Genomic DNA, 20,873 nt, shown 5'->3' with positions numbered 1-20,873 from the left:
ATTTATGAATAATGAATATTGCGCTATATAGATCTTTCTAATTTTATGTGACTTGAACTGTTCTTCTTATTTTCTCGATATAAATGATACTTTGTATGCGTTTCGACATAAATCCTGGTAAAAATTTTTTTTTTTTTATATGAATCTGTATAAATATGTATAAACACGCATAAATATTTATATGTACAATTATATATAAAATCTGTCCATACATGTTCATATCCTTCCTTCTTTTGTAAAATTACTTTTTAATATAATATAATAGAAATAATAATAGTAATGTGAAAACGTTAAAAATAATTAAAAAGATCATTTTCACATTTTTGGTTTTAGAAAAAAAACAAGTTTGGAAAAATGTAAAAAAAATTGCTTATAATTATGCATAATTTTATATATAATCATACATAAGTAATTTTTTTACATTTCTTCAAATTTGATTTTTTCTGAAACAAATAATACGAAAATTATATTTTTAATTATTTTTAATGTTTTCACAATACCGTTATTATTTTTATTACACAAAAAAATAATTTTACAGAAGAAAGAAGGATATATGAATACGTATGGACATATTTCATATATAATTATGTTTATGAATATTTATGCATATTTATGTATGTTTATATATATTTATACATATTCATGAATGAAAAATTTTTTACCGGGATCGGTAAAATGTTAATAACGTCTATTTAAAATGTTTTTATACACGATAAAAAACATTTTTGCTAAATGTTTTTTAAATGTAAATTATTTGCTTGGGCTATAGTCTATAATATATTTTTTATCTGATTCCATTTATCTGATTTGGAATATCTGATTTCCAGATATTCCAGTTTGTCAACATTTGAAATTAATAACATTATAGTACTGATAGTTATAATTAAGTCGATAAAGTACTGATAGTTATATACTGATAGTATATAAAATATCGATTAATTTTAGATAAACGATATATTTTTTATGTAATTTATCTACCGTTTTAATTAATTGATGATCGTATTTAATTAAAATTGCTTATAATTATTATCATCAATGTCGATAAAAATTTTCTAAATAAAACTCGATTAATTAAGAAAAATGAAGAATATAAGATAATAGATAACAGTCAAATAAGAGATAACAGTAACAAAAATATATTAAAAATTATAATTTTACAACTTTTTAAAAATTTCAGTCTAAGGATTCAAGCTGCGAAAGTGTTACTAATTGAAATTATTCTAATGAGAATAATTTGACATTTTTATTGTAATCTAACATGAAAATTAGTTTTATTTTTTTTTTTTATGCGACGAGAATTGTATTCACGAAAAGTGGAACTTTTAAACTCATGTAAAACTTTGTATTAGTTTTAATGTTAAGTAGTATTAATTTTTAATGTCAGATTTATGTATTAGGTGTTGGAATTAATTCGTAGCGTTTTTTAATGAAAGAATGTTATTTATTTCACATGAGCATTAAAAAATACATTAATGAAAGTACTTCCCATCACTTGTAAAACGCTACGAATTAATTCCAACACCTAATAGTATTGAACGTATCTCTAAGTATGCATTGCGTAACTTGTCATTTTTTTGCATGTGGCAAAGGTGCAAATACAGATACCTCATGTACAAGGTATATTTCGTAATTACTTATGTGGGTCACACGGACTGGTTCGTTCAAGATCTTATATTGTGCACTTGGTATTTATGCTTTGGTATTTTCGTCTCGTTTAATTGAATGCCATACCTTGAGCGATGATTTATCTATAATACTATTGCCTGCAAATTTTTTCTTCGTTGAATGAGATATTACTAGAGATTCAAGTTTTATTAAGATATTAATTATAAGCTAATATAAAGCAATTTAAGTTGAAAATGTTAACTTGATGTTTTTCTATAATAATAGAAAATATTCTATACATACATTTCTTCGAATACATATATTTCTAATCTTTCATATATTTCCTGTATGTATTGTATAAAAATTATTGTTTTACGTATTTAAAAATTGTTATAATTTAAATTTATTTTTTATTATTTCTATTTTTATATCAAAATATTTTTATTTTATTTATAAGATCTGAAAGATGACGGAATATAAAAGTAAATAAAAATAAAATTATAGAATTCTTAAAGTATAATATAAGTTTGAATAAAAAATATGAATAACATGCCAAAGTTAAATTGCAATTTTTATAAAACGTTTATTAATATAATGTAATACAGATATAAATTATAATAAATATATCAAAATATTTTGTTTCTATTTCTTAAAATGATATTTGTTATATCTTTAATAAGTTTTAATAATAATAATATAGTTTTTCAATAATATTTTTTTAAATAAGTTTTTCAATATATTTTGTTTCTATTTCTTAAAATGATATTTATTATAGCTTTAATAGTTTTGATAATAATAAATTTTTTTTAAGTTTTGATGTTACATTTACATCAATTATATGTATCACACATATACATTTCTAAAGACTATAATTAGTAACGCAAAGGAAAAATGTTAACAAGAGTTGTGCAAGAAATTTGACCATTGCTTGCAGCGGTGTTTCTACAAGAACATGTCTTATTAGCTGTTTTTTTTTCATTCCCAATTTTAGTACAGATGATCATGGAAGTTCAATTCGATTTCAGTGTACGAGCGACTTTCGCGAGATAAACACGAGACGATTTCATTCGATCATTCGCCAATATTATAACTTTTTACTAAAGTGGCTTTGAAAAAAATTACATCAAGTAAAACATGTACACATATAAACATTCCTTATTTGTTAAATCAGAAGAGTATGCAATCGCATAATCGAAAGTATAATAAAAAATATACCGAAAACTTACGTAATGAGAAAAATCTAAAAGAAATACACAGCGTGAAATTCATGAAAAACATGCGTGGAAAAATTTCTGCAGATACATTACAACGGGTTCAGAGCCTTCGAAGATTGCATCTCGGTAAGAATAAAATGATAATTGAGTTAAATGACTGACGGCAATAAGTACGCATTATCGAAATTTGAAATCTTTATTTTGGTGCATCTGAACTATGAACTCTTTCTTCAATATTCTTCAATGTCGATACGGCGTAGTACAAAATGCAGAAGAGATGCAATCGTACGGTGGCAACATTGTGTTAAGATGTTAAATCGCTGATTAACATTCGCTTCTCGCAATCTTATTTTGTATGACTCGTGTAGCCCTGATCGTAAAGTCCATCAAAAGTATTCTCGAACGCTGACGTAGTCGACTTTGATGTTATGGAGATCTATACGACTTTTTTCCGATTTAAAAGACTCTTTAAAAGACTCCGCAGTTGATGGTTAACATCATACTATGGAGAACAAGATACAATTGAGTGCTATATGAATGTCGCGTGTTACGAATACATTGCTGATTTCTGTTTTCGTGTTAATTACAAAGATTTACGATCGAAGATTAGAATTACATTTGAGTATCTAATTTAATTGTGTTTGAAAATCGTTTGCGAATACATGCTGTAAATATATGTCGAAGTATTGAAAATATGGAGCGATGCATCAAGATTAAAAAAATTACGTTACATCGCAACGAACATGCAACCATAATAAGTTAATTAAAAAATAATATGTTAATTAAAATAATAAGTTAATTAAAAAAATTGCAATAAATTCTGCCGATCCAAAAGTACGATTACCGAACAAATTATCAGTTATGTATTTAAATTAGTAATTGTATAGTCTTCTAAATCAACTTTACGAAACGAATGTGATTTCATAGAGACCCTCATAGAGACTCAATTTGACTAGATGTGCCAAGCTTTCTAAAGAGAAGAATCAAACTGTTATACAAGAAGCAAACTGTTATACAAGAGATTAATAGAATAATGTATTAAAGAGAACTACGCTGTAATATATCTGACAGAAGATTGGCGAAGATTTATTTCTTGCACGATAAGATCGGATTGATGATGCTCAAGTTCTGCCTGACGATCTTATTTCTGGGGTACGTTGGTGGGATCTTACCGCCGGCTATTCTGGAAACGGTTTACCACTTCTTTGCGGGATTGCCACCGCCCAATGATCTAGTGCAGGACAAGGACGTGGTGCCCGAGCGACATTACCTATCTTTCGACTTCCTCGTAATTGGAGCCGGATCGGCGGGGTCCGTGCTTGCGAATCGCCTGACCGAGAATCCTGATTGGAACGTCCTGCTGCTCGAGGAGGGCAAGGATGAAATCTTTCTTACAGATATTCCTTTCCTGGCGCCGGTGCTTCACATTACAGACTATGGCCGCGTGTACAAAGGCAAGTTGCGACCGCAAGACCCGTACGGTCGCGATGGGTACTGCCTCTCGATGGACGACGGCCGTTGCAAGGTAGTGACTGGTAGAGCGGTTGGTGGCACCTCCGTGGTGAACTTCATGATTTACTCAAGGGGATTGCCAGCAGATTATGATGGTTGGGAAGCGCTCGGAAATCCCGGTTGGAGTTATAAAGACGTACTGCCCTATTTCATCAAGTCCGAGAAGTGCAAGCTGATCGATAGAGATGTGAGGTATGTGATAAGGTCGTGAGATACTCGCATGAAGATTATGAATTTATTCGATTTCTTGTGAATCCTCTCATTACGTTAATTCAATTATGTAATTTCCATTATATCATAATGTTCGTGTAATTCAGAAATAATTAAGCGTTAAGCATAATATTACAATCTTTCTCATACTTCATCTTGCACAATTCTTCTTTTATTAGGTACCATGGATATGAAGGATATTTAGATGTCATAATTCCTCCTTACGCTACTCCTTTGAAGGAATGTTTTTTAAAGGCTGGTCAAGAGCTTGGTTACGAACTGATAGATTACAACAGCGATAGATTCATTGGTTTCTCAACTGTGCAAGTAAATTTACGAAATGGTCACAGAGTCAGTGCCAGCAAAGCTTTCCTCAGACCAATTCGCGACAGGACCAACTTTTATCTGTCTAAGCTCTCAACAGTAACGAAAATTGTTATTAATCCGCAAACAAAAAAAGCTGAGGGTGTCCAATTTGTGAAAGATCATAAAACATATTTTGTTTCCGCTACTAAAGAAATTATACTTTGCGCAGGTAAGCACTTAGAATATCATTAAAAGATATACTTATGGAACAAACATACGATTTCAAATTCTACATAAAGTTTTACTTCAGCATTATCGAATCTAATAAAATATTTTATAAAATGAATTCTTTTAAAAGAATTAATAAATATATATAAAAAATGATGTAACAGCTTGTAGTAAAACATACATAGGTAACAACATACACATGGAAACAAGATTTTTGCTAAAGTATTAAAAAATTTAATTAGATTGCCTTCACAAAGCAACCAAACAAAGATCGAACCAATGACTCATCTTATGACTTTCTCGAAGTGAAAGAAAAGTCTGATACATTTTTTGGTTTAATGCATTTTTTTTGTTTGCGAGATATTTCAGTGGATCCTATAAACCTATTCTACAATGTGCTCTTTGTTTCCTGTTTCTTGTTTTTTACCTTTTGCTTTTTTCTCCTTTGCAATTGTTTTATCAACAATTGTATTTTTTGTTACGTAATTTCTTGTTTCTTTCAAAGTTCATTAACTTTTGGGCGATGTAAAACAAAAAAACCGGATAAGAAGCAAAAAGACAAGACATAAAAAAATAACAAAAGGCAAGAAACAAGAAACAAAAGGCACATTGTAGAACAGGCTTTAAAATGGGATACACCCTGTAAGTATATATGCACGCACGCAGTCAGTATGAATGATAATAGATACGAAAATGTACCTTCAAATAAGCATACGGAATTAGTCGTTTTGGCAGAGTTTACTGTACAATAACTAAAAAATTGTTCATTTTTTTATTTCGTACCCATGGAGATTTTTGATCAGGACGATCAGAATTATCAGATATTACAAATTCAACTAAATTAGCCGGGATCTTTTCCATACATTTTATGCGGGATCCTTTCTAGAATTCTTCGAAAGCACAATTATTAATACAGAAAATGTAATAGTTTTCAAAAGCGCTTCGATCATCATTAAATTTAAATGTGATTTTTATATTTATTACTACTATATTTGAAAACGTTTATTTTTTAAAAATACAAGACATCATTGAATCAGTCAGAATTGTTGGCTCGTTTTTATTATAATATTTATTTTTTACAAATTTATGTATATACGATCTTTTTTACTATGTGCTAATGAAAAGAACAGGTTTCTTTTACAGTAGAGCGTTTCATTAGTTTTATTCTGTCTAATTATATTAAATAACAGCTCTTTAATTTCAATAATTTCCTGCTTGTAATTTCCTGTAAATTAACAAAAATATTTTCGATTTATAAATGCTTTTTGGAAAAGACGATATGTTCGAAAATGGAAGTTTTTTTTTTAAAATGAAATGCAAAATTGTTTTAATTTAACTCATTATTTGTAATCTTTTTAAATTGAGCATTTTATCTTATATTTCCGATTGCACAGGTACTTTAGGTTCACCACAGTTACTGATGCTCTCCGGAATAGGTCCAAAAGATCACTTGAATTCATTGGGCATCGATGTAATCGAGGATCTTCCGGTGGGATTTAACTTACAAGATCATGTGAGCATGTCAGCTTTAACGTTTTTAGTCAACGAGAGCGTGACTATTGTCGAGCCACGTTTGAATTCGAATCCAGTTAATTTTGTGAAGTACCTGACAGAGGGAAATGGTCCTTTGACTATACCCGGAGGCGCTGAAGCGTTGGCTCTTGTTAACACCAAAGCTAATAATTACATGAAAAAAACACAAAAGGAAAAATCCAAATTTAACTACATTCAGCGTGTAAATACATACAAGTACGACAAGCAATATAGTAAGTATTTGCCATCACACAAGTTAAAATTTCTTAAGCAAACGAATCGAAAAAATTAATTTTTTTTTTTAAATAAAAAGTAAAGACGTTTACTATTTTTTTAAATATAAATTAATTATCTTAATAATATACAAAATTTAAGAATTTATAATGATAATAAGATTCAGACCGTATTTTATATATTTATCAAATAATAATTGCTGGCAATGGTTCTTTTTACTATTATAATTTTTCAAGCTTAATTGACTCTGGCGGAAATCATTTTCTGGTTATAAATCACTTCTTACAGCTGTTCCCAACATAACTTCCATTACCATAAATCGTAATAAGATATATCCTGATACTAATGCGAGCGAGCTGTCAGAGGATGACTTTCCCGACGTCGAGTTAGTGTTAGGCGCAAGCTCGTTAATCGGAGATACTTCCGGCAGCTATAGCAGTCTTTTAGGATTAACGGAGGAATTTTACATGGAGGTTTTCGGCGATTACAAGGGCTTTGATAGCTTCATGATTGTACCTGTGCTTCTGCAACCTAAGAGTCGCGGTAGACTCACTTTGAGAAGCAGCGATCCATGGGACTCGCCGATTGTGGACACCAATTATTACGGTCACGAGGATGATCTGAATACAATGGTGCAAGCTATAAAAATCGTAAGCAGAGAATCTTTACGCGTTAACATAGTTTTTCCTTATTTTACGATTTCTCTTTATCATTGTACACATTGAAAATTATTTTACACATTAAAAATTATATTCTGTATATAATATTAAAATATCTTAAAGTTTTTTGTCATTTTCCAATTTTTTAATATTCCATTTTTATCGCAGGCGATTGAAGTAGCTTCCACGAAGGCGTTCAAGCGTTTCAACACTACCATGCTGCCAGTACCGTTTCCGGGGTGCAAGCACGTCGCTTTTAAGAGTGACGCATACTGGGCTTGCGTCTCCCGTCACGTGTCGACGACTCTGGGTCACTACGTGGGCACGTGCAGAATGAGCACTCGGAAGAATTCGGGAGTGGTGGACCATAGGCTGCGGGTGCATGGGATCGACGGTCTCAGGGTCGTGGACGCCAGCGTGATGCCGACTATAATCGCTGGTCACACGAATGCACCGGTGTATATGATCGCCGAGAAGGCCAGTGATATGATTAAGGAGAATTGGAAAGGTTCCGTTTCATGAAATGTATGGGAAGCGGGAGGAAGAGATGCTACGACGTGTGAAACATGAATGATGAAATAGAGAATTTTCTTTTATTTTTAGAGGCGAGAGAAGGAGAAAGAAAATATTGGTGCTTGTATGTCATAAAAATTCTTAGAACTTTAAGGAGAAAAGATTTAACTCCTTCAGACTTGATTTTAATGGAATCGTATATGAACTTTTTATTAAAGTGCTCTTGAATTTAATTAAAAAAATTTTTTAAATTAAATTCAAGGATATTTTAATAAGTAATTTATACTAAAAAATTGATTTTTTTCAAAATTTTGATTATTTTTTCTATATATATAATATATTATTATGTACATTTGATTTCTGATGATGTCAATATAGAATAAAATAATTTCAACAAATAATATTGCAATAAATTTGATATACATTACACTGTATACGGGATCTGAAGGAGTTAAAGAGAAAAATGTTGCTAAAATAATGAAGCGTTACATCCCAGATAGCAAGGTATCGTCTATTTAACACAATTAATTGGTTATTAATGGCTTAACGAATCTGACGTCCTATCATTGTAAAAATGACGTGAATTTGTCACAGCCACATAATGTCATATTAACCAGCATTGAAATGCGTCATTATTTTCGTATTATTAATGGCATAATTAAATAACGTTATTAATTGATCACTAATAATGTTACCAATACGTCATCGATTAGTCATTTATCTAATGTCAATAAGTATGACGTTCCCAAACGAAAATGGATTAAAATGGATTGGAAATTTTCAATCCATCTGAATCCATATTTTAAATCTATAAAAATGAATTGGATTCCATATAAAAAATTTTTATACATGTAAAAATTTAAATAAATTGAAGCAGTAATTACATGAAATTCTATAGTTATTATTTTAAAACTTTTATATAAAAAATATACACTAATTGTATAATAAAGGAAACGTATTAATATAAAATATACATAAAAGCGATTAATTTATTAAATTATTAAAAATAAGGAATTTACGTATGTAACATTTATTATACATATTTACGTAGTTCTTTTTATGTTCCTTTTAACTATTAAATGAAGTGGAATTCATGATTTATATTTTTACGGTACAACTTTTTTTTAATTTTCAGTTGAATTAAAACGAAAACTTTCTTATTCCTAATTCTGAATAAAATAGCATTCATGATGTATTTTTAAATGGAACAATGGATTTTCTACTCACAATTTTGAATAATATTCATGGACCATTTTAAGAAAATGGGCTGTAGGTAAAAGAAAAAAACTTTTTTTTATTCAATTGAATTGCAAAACTGCATTTCCTGTTCAGAATTTTTAATTAAGCAGTATTCATAATGCGCAGAAATGGCCAATATTATTTTTAGATTCAATGGGATTGAAAAACTGTATTTTCTATTCATAATTTTTAATTAAGCAGTATTCACGGTATACATCACACCACACAAGATACTATAATATTATTTTTAAATTAAAAAGCATAGAAATATACTCCATGCCATTCCTATAAATGAATAAAAATGCATTCAAGATTGAAAAAGAATAGACATTTGTTTCATGCAATTCCTATAAATGAATAAAAATGCATTCAAGATTGAAAAGGATTTATTTTAACATTCATAAATCCGTATTTCTGAAAATCTATTTTAATCCATTTCAATCCATTTTCGTTTGCTGGGTTGTAAATACATCAAAAATAAATGACGTCATTATTACATCTTAGATCAATGACGTCACACACACAATAAAATAATTCAAAATGATTAACTATCAACATCAAAATGACTACAGTTTGCTACCTGAAATATTTACAAATATTTTATGGTTGCAGAAAGAACACAATTGTGTGTAATTATTACACAATATTTTACGCGTGTAAAAATTGATTAACATTTTGTTCACAAGAATTTACTGAAACAACGACATAATTCAAAAATTGTCATTTTGGAGTTGCTTACAGAAAAAAATGAAAACATATAGAAAAAAAACAGAACATATTTTTATTTCTTTACAATTATTTATTTTCTAGAAAAAGATTTTTTTGAGCTATGTCGTCGTTTTAGCAAATGCGTAATGTATTTTCGTCAATGACCGACTATAGTAAACAGAAACAAGGAAGAAAAATATCATTAATTTATAATAAACAATAAGAATCTTAATTTATAATAGTTATTTAGTAGATTCGTCATTCTTATGGAAAAAAAACATTGATTCTCTTTGGCTGCTTATAGCTGCTAATTAGGTAGTACATTTACATTAGTCAAACATTTTAATTTAAACAACAATATAAATAAATATGTTAATAAAAACGATGATACACATCTAAATTATTAGATAAATTAATAATCTATTTTTTTGTTTTTAAATATTCTAAATTAAAAATCGAGCTCTTATGCTAAGTATGAAATATTGTTATTCACCATCTTCAATGCACAAGAAATCCTGCAATAATTATGATAGAAAGTATTCTATATATTTGACATCTCGTTGCACCTACAGAAAAAAACAAAAAATATTAAATTAATAATATTAATAATATTAAATTAAAAATATTAAATTAATAAATATAAAATTAGATTACTAGTATTAATAAGATTAATTCTTAATATTCTAATATAAAGATATTAAACAAATAATCTTTATGCGTTTTTAGAACTCTGCTTTTAGAAACTTACAAACTTTTTATCTTAGAAAATTATTATAAATACTTAAAAATTATAAATATTTTTACCATTATCACTAAATTGAACACAATCCTGCAGCTCCTCCATCAATGTATAGCCTTCGGTACAAATACAGAAGCCTATGAAGAGATATAAAATAACATTTGAGATTGAATTCTTTCGTAATAATGAATTTTATATTTAACGAGCAGTACCGTTAATACAATCCACTTTTGATTTCGAAGTCGAATTGGAATCTTTCAAAGTTGTCGTGATGCAATGGTGGTGAGTTTCGCAACGCCCGCCAAGTTCTGAAACGCATAATTTTCCAGCATCCCATACATTGCAGTATTGATTCAAACAAGATTGATATACATTCACATTTCCAGCCTTTGTCAGTATTAAGCTTTAAATTAAGCTTTAATGAAATTAAGCTGATTCCACGTTTCGTTTAATTTATTCTTAATAAAAAATTAGCGCATGACGTTATTTGGAGTTGAAGTAATCAATTAGCAGTAAACGCAAGATATGAGTAGAGATCCAGATATTCGAGTACTCACCTACGTCGACGAAACATCGATGACCACGTTTATGGGAACCGGCGACGCAGTCACACGTCTTGTTCACGCCGCATTGGCTATGCTTCAAGAACAGTTGGCACTGGGATTGCTGCTCGCACTTCTCACCAATCCAGGAAGCGGCTTTCAAACACCGCTGATCGCCCTTGGCCAGCACATAATCCATTTCGCAATCGCATCTGTTGTGGACACACTTTGAATTCTGCACAAAGCATTCGTCATCGCTGTTACAGTGCTCGCCCAACTCTGAAAAGCAGTTTAGATTTGACAAATCTAGATTTTATAAATTTTAAGATACTTATAAATATCATGAAAATTGACGAACTGCTTTTTTTGTAAAGAATTTCTCATCCTTGTTTTATTTCATATTTGTTGATTTAAAGAGAATTGTAATATAGATATAAAATGGTTCTTGTATGATATAATATATCATCGTTATAAATTCGTTAAATAATTACTTTAAATGGTATGCAACTATTAAATTAATATATATTAATTCCTTAATTTATATTATATATTATAAAAAATATTAAATATTATATCGTATAAGTTACATAAGTATAAAAATTATATGAATTAATTAATATTTAATTAAGTAAATTTTAGAAAAAATAAAATAAAAATTAAAAAGATTAATGCAATTGCAGATTGAAAAACGATTCTTTAAATAAAATAAAAGAAAGATTCTTGCAAAAATATTGGATTTATAACCATTTTTATAATTCCTGTAGTACTTACTAACACTCGGTAAACAGTTGGTATTGTCAAGATTCGCATGATGATGCAAACCGCAAGAGCAGAACCCGTATTCACAAAAAGTATTCTTAATGTGACAATTACGGTTTGAGCGACAACGTTTTCCTAAACCTAAATGCAAGAAGAAAATAGTAATTGTAATTCTAATTACATACTTAAGTTGATGTTTATTCAATTAACCGACTTTCTTTTACATTAGATTGTCGTGCAGAGATGCAAAAAAATCGTAAACATAGATAATTTATGTGCAGTGGAAATAATGCTAACGATAAAAGACGAGACGCATTGTTTCATTATATTATGAGTAATTATTCATAATTTTGCTTTATGGTACTGAATAATAGACCGTTGCATTATCTATTATACACTAACTCGGGTTATTTATTTTTCCCATAAATATAAGCATAAAGAAAGGTTGGTTAGGCTTGGGATACTTCCCAGGAAAAGTATAACTTACTCACCGATAGACTCGTAACATCTCCCGTCCGTGAAATGAGAATCGTGGGCACATTGACAAGTGCCTTCTCGACATTCCGATTGTGGTGTAAACGTAAACTCACACTGGATGTCCTCTTCACAGGGATCGCCGATGTGACTAGCCACTGTTAAAATAACGTATCTTATGCCCTTGTCTCTAAATGTTGGGCATTTTATTACGTCTATACTCGCGATGAAAGAATTTCTTGCGATGAAAGAATTTCTCGCCTGTAGTTAACAAGAGTTCGAATAATCTTTCTCTTTGTGAATGTACGATATTCGGAAATAATATTGTTAAATACATAATGCCAATACACAATTAGTTAAATATGTATAATCCAACACAATTTTTAAGATTCAGAGTTTTATATATATAGTTGGTAAGTAAAATATAATCATACACACTCAAAAAAAAATAGTGCAAGGTATAAAGGTGACAACTATACAAATTTTATATGTAGAATCAATGTACAATATAATAATTGAATAAACTATTTTATAATTATTACTGTGTACATTTTAGATATAGCTGCAGTAACTGTAAAATAATTTATTCAACTATATTATGTAAATTAATTCTACATATAAACTTACTAATAATTGTCACGGTTGCCATCACTATGTTTTTCTCTGCGTACAAAGCGTCCAACATGCGATTTTAATCGTAAAATGTTAGGCTAATATCGGGTCGATAGAATAATGATCTAATTCTTTGAAGTTTACTTTAGAAGTTAACTTTTCAATCGCTTTACTTTTTTCATGTCGAAAAGACCCCTTGTCCAGAATCGGATTTACGCTGTCCTGACTCATTCATAGAAATTATTCGTGATCTCTGTCGGCTCAACGAGCACGACGAACGATACGCTCCAGGTGAGGCGGGATCGTGAGAAAGGAACGGATAGGAATAGGGATGAACGGATATCTCCGCGGGATCTCTCTCGTTTCTAAGGTCGATGACATTGTTCTCGACTATACGAATAATTAGACCGAGATTCAGAACAGCGCTTGAAATTTTTTTTGAATCCTTTTTTTTCTATTTCTAATTTACGTTAATATTAATAAATAATTAATATGATCACGCTCTAGAAAAATGCGATAAAATACATAGAATACCTCTCAGTTGATACCATCATTAACAATAACAATAATATTATTGAATATGATAATTAATATATTATTGTATAATATATTTTCAAACAATATATTTTCATTTTATAAGTTAAAATAACTTTTTTCAATCTTTTATTTATGCGAACGTATCGTTAGTAACGACTGATTCAATCAAATATGTATTTAAAATGCAATTTCTCTCAAAAATGCATAACAATTTGCAGAAAATAGAAAACTTCGGGCAAAGATAAATAAAACTGTTTATTGTCTGGCAAAAAAATTCATATCTGAATATCGCACTCGAGAAATGTATAAAATATGTAGAGTAGGTACCTCTCAGACATTTGTAGTTATTGTTAATCCTGAACTCGATGTGATCGTCCTTGCATGAGCAGGTCTGTTGATTTCGACAAAACGCATTTGGAATACAATCGACATCGTATTTACATTGCGAGAAGGTTTCTGAAAAATATATATATATTTGTCTCATTTGTAACATAATACGTTATTTATAGAATCAGATCTAAACTGAGAGTTAAAACTTATGCTGTTAGTAATTTATCATCATAGTTCGCAGTCGAAAAAAAAAGTAAAAAGATTATTATTATTACATAAAATTTTACATCTAATTAAAAAATAAAGGAATAAAAAAGACGATAACGGATGTATCAAGCAATCGGCTTTGTACTATGATTGCTGGTCAATTTACCGTGACATAACGAGTACGACCTAATCGATTAGACACAATCCGTGAAGACTGAACGACTGAAGGATCTTCATATTTCACGGCAGTTGCGCATTCCGATATTCGTTCTTGTCCTCATTAATTAATTCGTAGAAATGAAAGCAAAAGTGTACTACCTATACTACTGTTATCGTTCCGTCTAAACTTTATTTGCTTACTATTGCTCCGATTACTGTTACTGCGATCGTTGCATAGCAGGGACGAATCCTCGTTGCCGTTGACGTAGGTGATCGTCGCGCAGACGGTAACGGGTACGAGGACGAGGAGCCCCGTGAAGCCGCATACCGTCCATGTCCTCGTCATCCTCGCGACGACGGCGGACGCACGCCTCGTACGAAACGTTTCCTCACCATCGGCCAACTTATTGTCATTTTCGGATCTTGCGAGAAGAGACCAGAGATTGTTCGACCGACTGATCGTCCCGATTGCTCGAAGGCCGCCACGTCACGATTTCAACAACCGGCTTACCGGCTAGGTTTAGCTCACGACGACGATCTCATTGTTTTTTTTTTCATCCGTTCAATTGTTGCGCAATCGTAGGCAGGGATTATACATGGGTACATTCTTAAGTGGACATCATCGAGGCGTATCCCAATCATCGTTGAATCTCTTGACATTGTCTATCACTTATGCCTGTCGCTTCATCCTCGTCTGTTTAAGGCGAGACATCAACGAAACTGTCATTCGACCGCTGTCATTCGATCTTCAACGAATTGACCTGGAACTTTGTCGAGTCACGATGTCTCATTAGATATTCAGAATAAAAGATTATGAGATTCCAACTTGATCCGTTAGAATCACTTTGCGTGAGATCGATTTTACATAATTTGTGATTTTCGTCTTTCGAAACTGATTTCGAAAGAAATTTGGGTGAAGCCTAAAATGCCCAATGATTAATCAAAGAATATATTTTCGATATTTTCTTCAGTAGACAAATCGAAACATCGCTTCTTTTTGTTATTGGATTCAAAATTCGCATCGAATGACGAAATCTAATTAAGATTCCCAACATAAAAAAATTTATCCTTCACTATAATTTGAATTTACAATAAATAATTACAAAAAAATCATTATATCAAATTTAAATTGAATCGTGCTACGGCACGTAATTGATAATTATCTTATTATACGATTTTAGTTGATTTTAAATAACTAATTTTAGACGTTTCCAATTCACAAACGATCGCGTGCAAAGAAGCTCGTCGCTATAGCATCGTCTTGTTTTGTCGATTTCGACAGGCGAAAGATACAGTTTGAAGCGTATTCTTACGTTCTCCGTTGCGAATCGATTTCAACTTTAATGCGCAAATATTGCACATTCATCGATAATAATCGTTGAGAATAGTTTTATGCGCACTGATCGAGTTGTCACTGACGAGCAACAGGTGCTAAAATGTCTTAACGCGCCTTGGTACCGTTCGATTTAAATTAGAGCCGCATGTCGAAGTATCCTAATAGTGAATATGTACTTAAACATGTACTTAAACTGCGTTCGTATATAAAGCAGCATCTCTTCAAGATAAACTGTAAGCTTAATATCGAGTATTGCTATGTTTAGAGCGTTTAATGTAAATGCAAAAAAATTTATAAAGTAGATTCTCCAATTTTTCAAAATCCTGATACATTTTGTTTTGAAATTTTCCTAGTTTATATGTGCTTTTTTCTTTTTAATAATTTTAATAATATTATAATAATATCAATTTTGTTATAATATTAATATTTTCTGTACTAACAATAATATTGATAATATACTACTTTCTTTTATTTTACTTCTATTTTATAATAATATTATAGTAACGTTAATATTATTATTATTAATATATCTTTATATTGATATATATATTTAATAATATTAATAATATATTACTTTGTGTTTTATTTTACTGTTCTATGTAGATCCAAAGCTTCCGTCTTCATGTTTTCTCTAAAGCGTGATTATGAGTCTTCGCTTTTCAATGCCGCAGGTTTATCGACACAAAACCGTGGGCGAAATTCCCCGCTTTGGATTTCAATGACGATCCCATGAATGCTCGAAGGTCGATCGCGGTGAACAAAACGAGTTTAGCGCCCTAAGTTCTATAGTTTCAGTTTGAGTTGCGCAACGCGGTGCTACATGTACTACAGCAGAAGCTATTGTTATGTGTCAACAGTACCGTATTGTGAGCAAAAGCTATTCGAACGCTATGTATTCGCTGTATCTTTATTTCAACATAATGATCATAATACAATCAACTGAATATAACGGTCACTTTGTAAAAAATATATGTAAAATAAATGGAAAATTTAAATAATAAGATTTGAATAAAATGGAATGATTAAATCAAGTTGCAATTTAACGAATTACCTTTTGATAATCACGGTAACATCAATTACGTTAACAATTTAATTAATTAATGATGTTAATTGATATCATAATTAAAGCATCGGTCCACGTTGATTTAATAATGTCCGGCATTATAACGCAAGAAGTTTATGCAACTCCGAGCTTAATTGAAGATCCGATGTGCAATAATCTCGCTTCCAAAATACATTGTTAAATCGAATAACAGGCAAGCGTAGGAAACGGGCCCCCCTTTGTTCTTTAATTATGAACGGTTCTACTCGACATTCACCTAACTGTGAGAACCAGGAGCGTAGATCCGGTCTCCACGACTTCGCGATCTTCGCGATTCTCCATGAAGGAGAGGAAAGGATTATTGGGTCATAAAAATACTATTTTTAAAACAGTCGTGCTTGTCATTTCTCCTAAATTAAAATGCAACAGTTCGATTAAATAAAAATCACTTTATCCGTCTTAGCAATTATTTGAGAGACCCAATTAATCTCTAATGATCAATAATAAATTTTATTTATCTTTGGGCACTTTGGGCATCCTTGAAATAAAAATTTCAGCTTTAATTCTCATAATTTTCACTAAGAATATCGTGTAACTAGATTTATATGTTTATAATTGCATGAAACTCTAAATAAAGAATTAATTGAATTAATTTTTTATAGAGATATTCTTTAAATAGACATATTCTTTAAATATGTCTGCTTCGCGGATTTTTTTTCTTTCTACTTTAATATAACTTTTCGCACAGTATCTTTTGATATTTGAGTTCGCTATAACTTGATTCGATTCGATTTTTGTATGCAAAATGATTTTATATTTCTCAAATATTTCTATAATTGATTATTAAAAACATCCTCTTTGATATTTTATCATGTTTTTCTTATAGTTATTAGATCTATTTTTCTTTATTACGTATTTATGCAATATTTCTCGATTCTTTCTTTTCACAATAAGATTTTTTTATATTTTTCAAGAATTTTTATTATATTAATTGCTTAAAAACATTTTCGATACTTTTTTATTGTATTTCTTCTACAATATTAGATCTATTTTTCTTTATCATATTCACGTAATATTCACGCGATACCTTTCGATTCTTTCTTTTAAATTCCTTACAACTTGATGTTTAACAATCAAAAATTTGAAAATATTAATTGAAAATATTTACTATATGAAGTGGAATTAAGAAATATAATTATAATTTAATATATTTTTCCATATATAGATTTAAAGTAATAGTCTCAATTTGCAATCAGAATATTTGCATCATGCATATTTCTCAATTTTAAATAATATAGAAGAAAACCCTCTATTATGAGGCATCTAATATAAGATAGTAGCGTTTTCGTTAAACTAATAAACGCTATCTATTAGTTCTACCATGATTTTATTGTTCTTGGATTGAAAACTATTTAGTAGAAAATTCATTATTAGATCATATCTGTAATCGTTGCAAAAAAAGATTTTAGAATTTGGATGTCTTCAAGTTTCGTTGAGATGAGCTTTTAAATCTTGTTTATTATTTAATAAGTAAATATTTGGAAATAAATTCTTCATGTGGTGATAGAGTAAGATCGTACTAATAGAAAAATACATGATATATTGAATTGCTTAATTACAGAAATTAGATTTGATGATCGTAAAACTGTAAGGCGTGAAATCGTAATATGAAATATCCAAAGTATTTCTAATATGAAATAACCTATGCTCCTATATCATAGTGAAAATTGTTGCTGAAATATAAATATTATTGTATAATAATAAAAAGGACAATCGAAATAAACATCGAGTGCCTGTTTCTACGATGCTTGGTTTCAACTACCCGAAAACGAGTCAGCTAAGTACAATGCATCGCATACTCATTTTCCACACGCACTGGCTATTTATTTGTATTTTAGAAACATTAAATAAAGTTTTTTTTAATTGCAATATTGATATACTTTGCATTTTATCATCGATTTCTCAGGACATCTCATATTAGGAGCACAATTTTTGACTTTCCGATTTGCTTTACATTTTTTAAATTTATTTAAAAAAAATAAAATTTGAATTAAATTTTACATAACATTATTTTAAAGTTTATTAAATTCTCTTCAAAATAACCTGTTATTTTTTTAAATTCTGCTAGATAGATTTCTAGCATTTACCCAAAATAAACTCGGTATCTCATAATAAATATAAAGAAGCGTTTTCTCTACATATACAGAGATGATCATTTTTTATTATGTATTAGATTTTTTCTACAACGTTATGATGTATATGTAGGTATACTTATTTGTGTATTTGTCCCTGTCCCTGATACTTTCTATTTGTATATATAAAGATTTAGTCTCTCTTATATTCGAACGAATCACATATGTTATATAATGTTTGACGTAATTTCAATTTCACATTTTTATGAAGTTTTCGTTTCTTTGTAAGACGCTCTTCTCTCTTACATGGTAAGTCATATTAGTCAGTTTATATTTAGATTAATTGAATATATATTTACAGTCCGCGATTTCTCAATTTACAATTATATACGTTGCAGAATTCAATCAAATTTATAATTTTACGGATTATGATATCTTGAATCTGTATATAAATCTTTAGTGGTTATACATATTGGAGAAAGAGAAGTTTCTGTTATTAGTATTATATATTATATAATATATAAATACTTATTCGCTGAAGAAGACTCTAAACCGAGTCGAAACGTATAAACTTTATATATATGAAGAACATAAAAATAGTAAGATTAAGCTTTAATTACTGCGTTTATATTCATTTGTCTGAAGATTTCTTTTATCTCGAGAGTTTCAACGAAGTTTTATTTCTGTTTAACATTAACATATTTTTATTATTTTACTCATTGTTATGTAATAGAATGAAAAATAATCAAAATATTTAAAAGTTCTGTCAAAAATATTTTTACGAGATAAAAAAAGCATTAAAAAAAACTTTTTATTTAAAATAACTGTACTTACATTTAATTACTTTTTTTTATTACTAATCCAAGTGATTTAGCTATTTTATTCACTTTTTTACTTTTCCACTCATTTTCTAAAGTCTATAGTTCAGTTTTGGAAAAAGAAACGGTATTATATTTCTTTAAAATTATACAATGTTATGTTAATCACAATTAATATTTGTCTTCAAAGTTATGATATTCAGTTCAATGTTTACACTTGCAATAAGATTTTTAATATTTCCTAAATATTTTCATTATATTAATTGTTTTTTTAATTATATCTTTTTCTAGATTTTTCTATATTACCTCCACGATATTAAATCTGCTTTTTCTAATCACATATAGTATTCATATAATATTCATATCTCTCAATTCTTTTATTTGATTTTGATACAATTTGATATTTTTATATTACTTAAGTTTTTCTAAAGAATAAATCCTCTTTAATACATTTTTATCATAGTTCTCTAACAATATTACTTACATTTTCTCATCAGCACGTAATATTCACAGTATCTCTCGAATTTTTTATTTAATTTCGTTATAACTTAATATTCCGTTCGATTTTTACATTCACAAATTGATGTTTAGTTTTTTAAGCATATATTTTTATTGTACTAATTATTGTCTTAAATATTCTCTTTATCACATTTCTTTTTCGATATTGCATCTTGTATTTTCTTATTGATACGCAATACACGGTATCTCTCGATATTCTTTTTCAGGATTATGATATTCTGCGTTACACATAAATGTTACACGTCAACGAAATAGATGCTCGCGATGGCAATGTGCGCCGGCGACTGCACTCCACATAGCGAAGCAAAGCGATTGACAGTACAATGTTCCGTAGTTCCCTCACTGGAGGCCTCCTCGACTGGCTTCTCGACCTTCCCGCCATTCCTTCGAATGATTTGTCTTCGACGTCGACAATCGTGAAGAAGAAGTATTTTCTAAATAAAAATTCAAAAATCTGAATATTCGAATCGTGCGAAGTCTCTATCATTTAATTGCTTGACGAGTAAGTGATAGCTGCTTGAATTCGCCCATTTGTTTTAAATAGATCCATTTTGTACTTAAAATTAACAGTTGTGAGATATTTAGAAAAGTAATATTAAACATCTTGAACATTTTAAAGATATCCGATGCTATAATCCGAACTGTACTATTTTTAATATGTTTTTAAAACATTATTGTGTTGTCTGGATATACATTTATATGTTTA

At 29.5% G+C, this 20,873-nt stretch overlaps 2 protein-coding genes across 3 annotated transcripts; one reads left to right on the top strand and one right to left on the bottom strand.

The window, feature by feature from the left end:
* The first annotated feature begins 1,303 nt into the window (after nt 1-1,303).
* Nucleotides 1,304-8,030, top strand: LOC105152270 (glucose dehydrogenase [FAD, quinone]). Its single transcript, XM_011066449.2, has 5 exons — nt 1,304-4,523; nt 4,721-5,076; nt 6,470-6,841; nt 7,131-7,492; nt 7,670-8,030. Exons 1-5 carry the CDS (start codon nt 3,934-3,936, stop codon nt 8,021-8,023), a joined length of 2,034 nt encoding a protein of 677 aa, XP_011064751.2. The 5' UTR covers nt 1,304-3,933; the 3' UTR covers nt 8,024-8,030.
* A 45-nt stretch (nt 8,031-8,075) lies between these two features.
* On the bottom strand, nt 8,076-20,565 carry LOC105152224 (uncharacterized). 2 transcript variants are annotated; one of them, XM_011066363.2, is made up of 9 exons: nt 19,665-20,565; nt 14,522-15,087; nt 13,952-14,080; nt 12,493-12,633; nt 12,014-12,142; nt 11,258-11,521; nt 10,913-11,008; nt 10,766-10,837; nt 8,076-10,527 (listed from the first exon to the last, which is right to left on the bottom strand). In XM_011066363.2, exons 2-9 carry the CDS (start codon nt 14,664-14,666, stop codon nt 10,460-10,462), a joined length of 1,044 nt encoding a protein of 347 aa, XP_011064665.1. In that variant the 5' UTR covers nt 14,667-15,087; nt 19,665-20,565; the 3' UTR covers nt 8,076-10,459. The 2 variants fall into 2 exon arrangements, with proteins under 2 accessions (XP_011064665.1, XP_011064664.1); XM_011066362.2 differs by having other exon boundaries at nt 20,133-20,565.
* Nucleotides 20,566-20,873: the final 308 nt, after the last annotated feature.

Source organism: Acromyrmex echinatior, chromosome 1 (genome assembly GCF_024713525.1).
Source record: "Acromyrmex echinatior isolate Ae372 chromosome 1, ASM2471352v2, whole genome shotgun sequence".
Classification (NCBI taxonomy): Eukaryota; Metazoa; Arthropoda; class Insecta; order Hymenoptera; family Formicidae; genus Acromyrmex; species Acromyrmex echinatior.
This window is presented reverse-complemented; position numbering and strand designations above follow the sequence as displayed.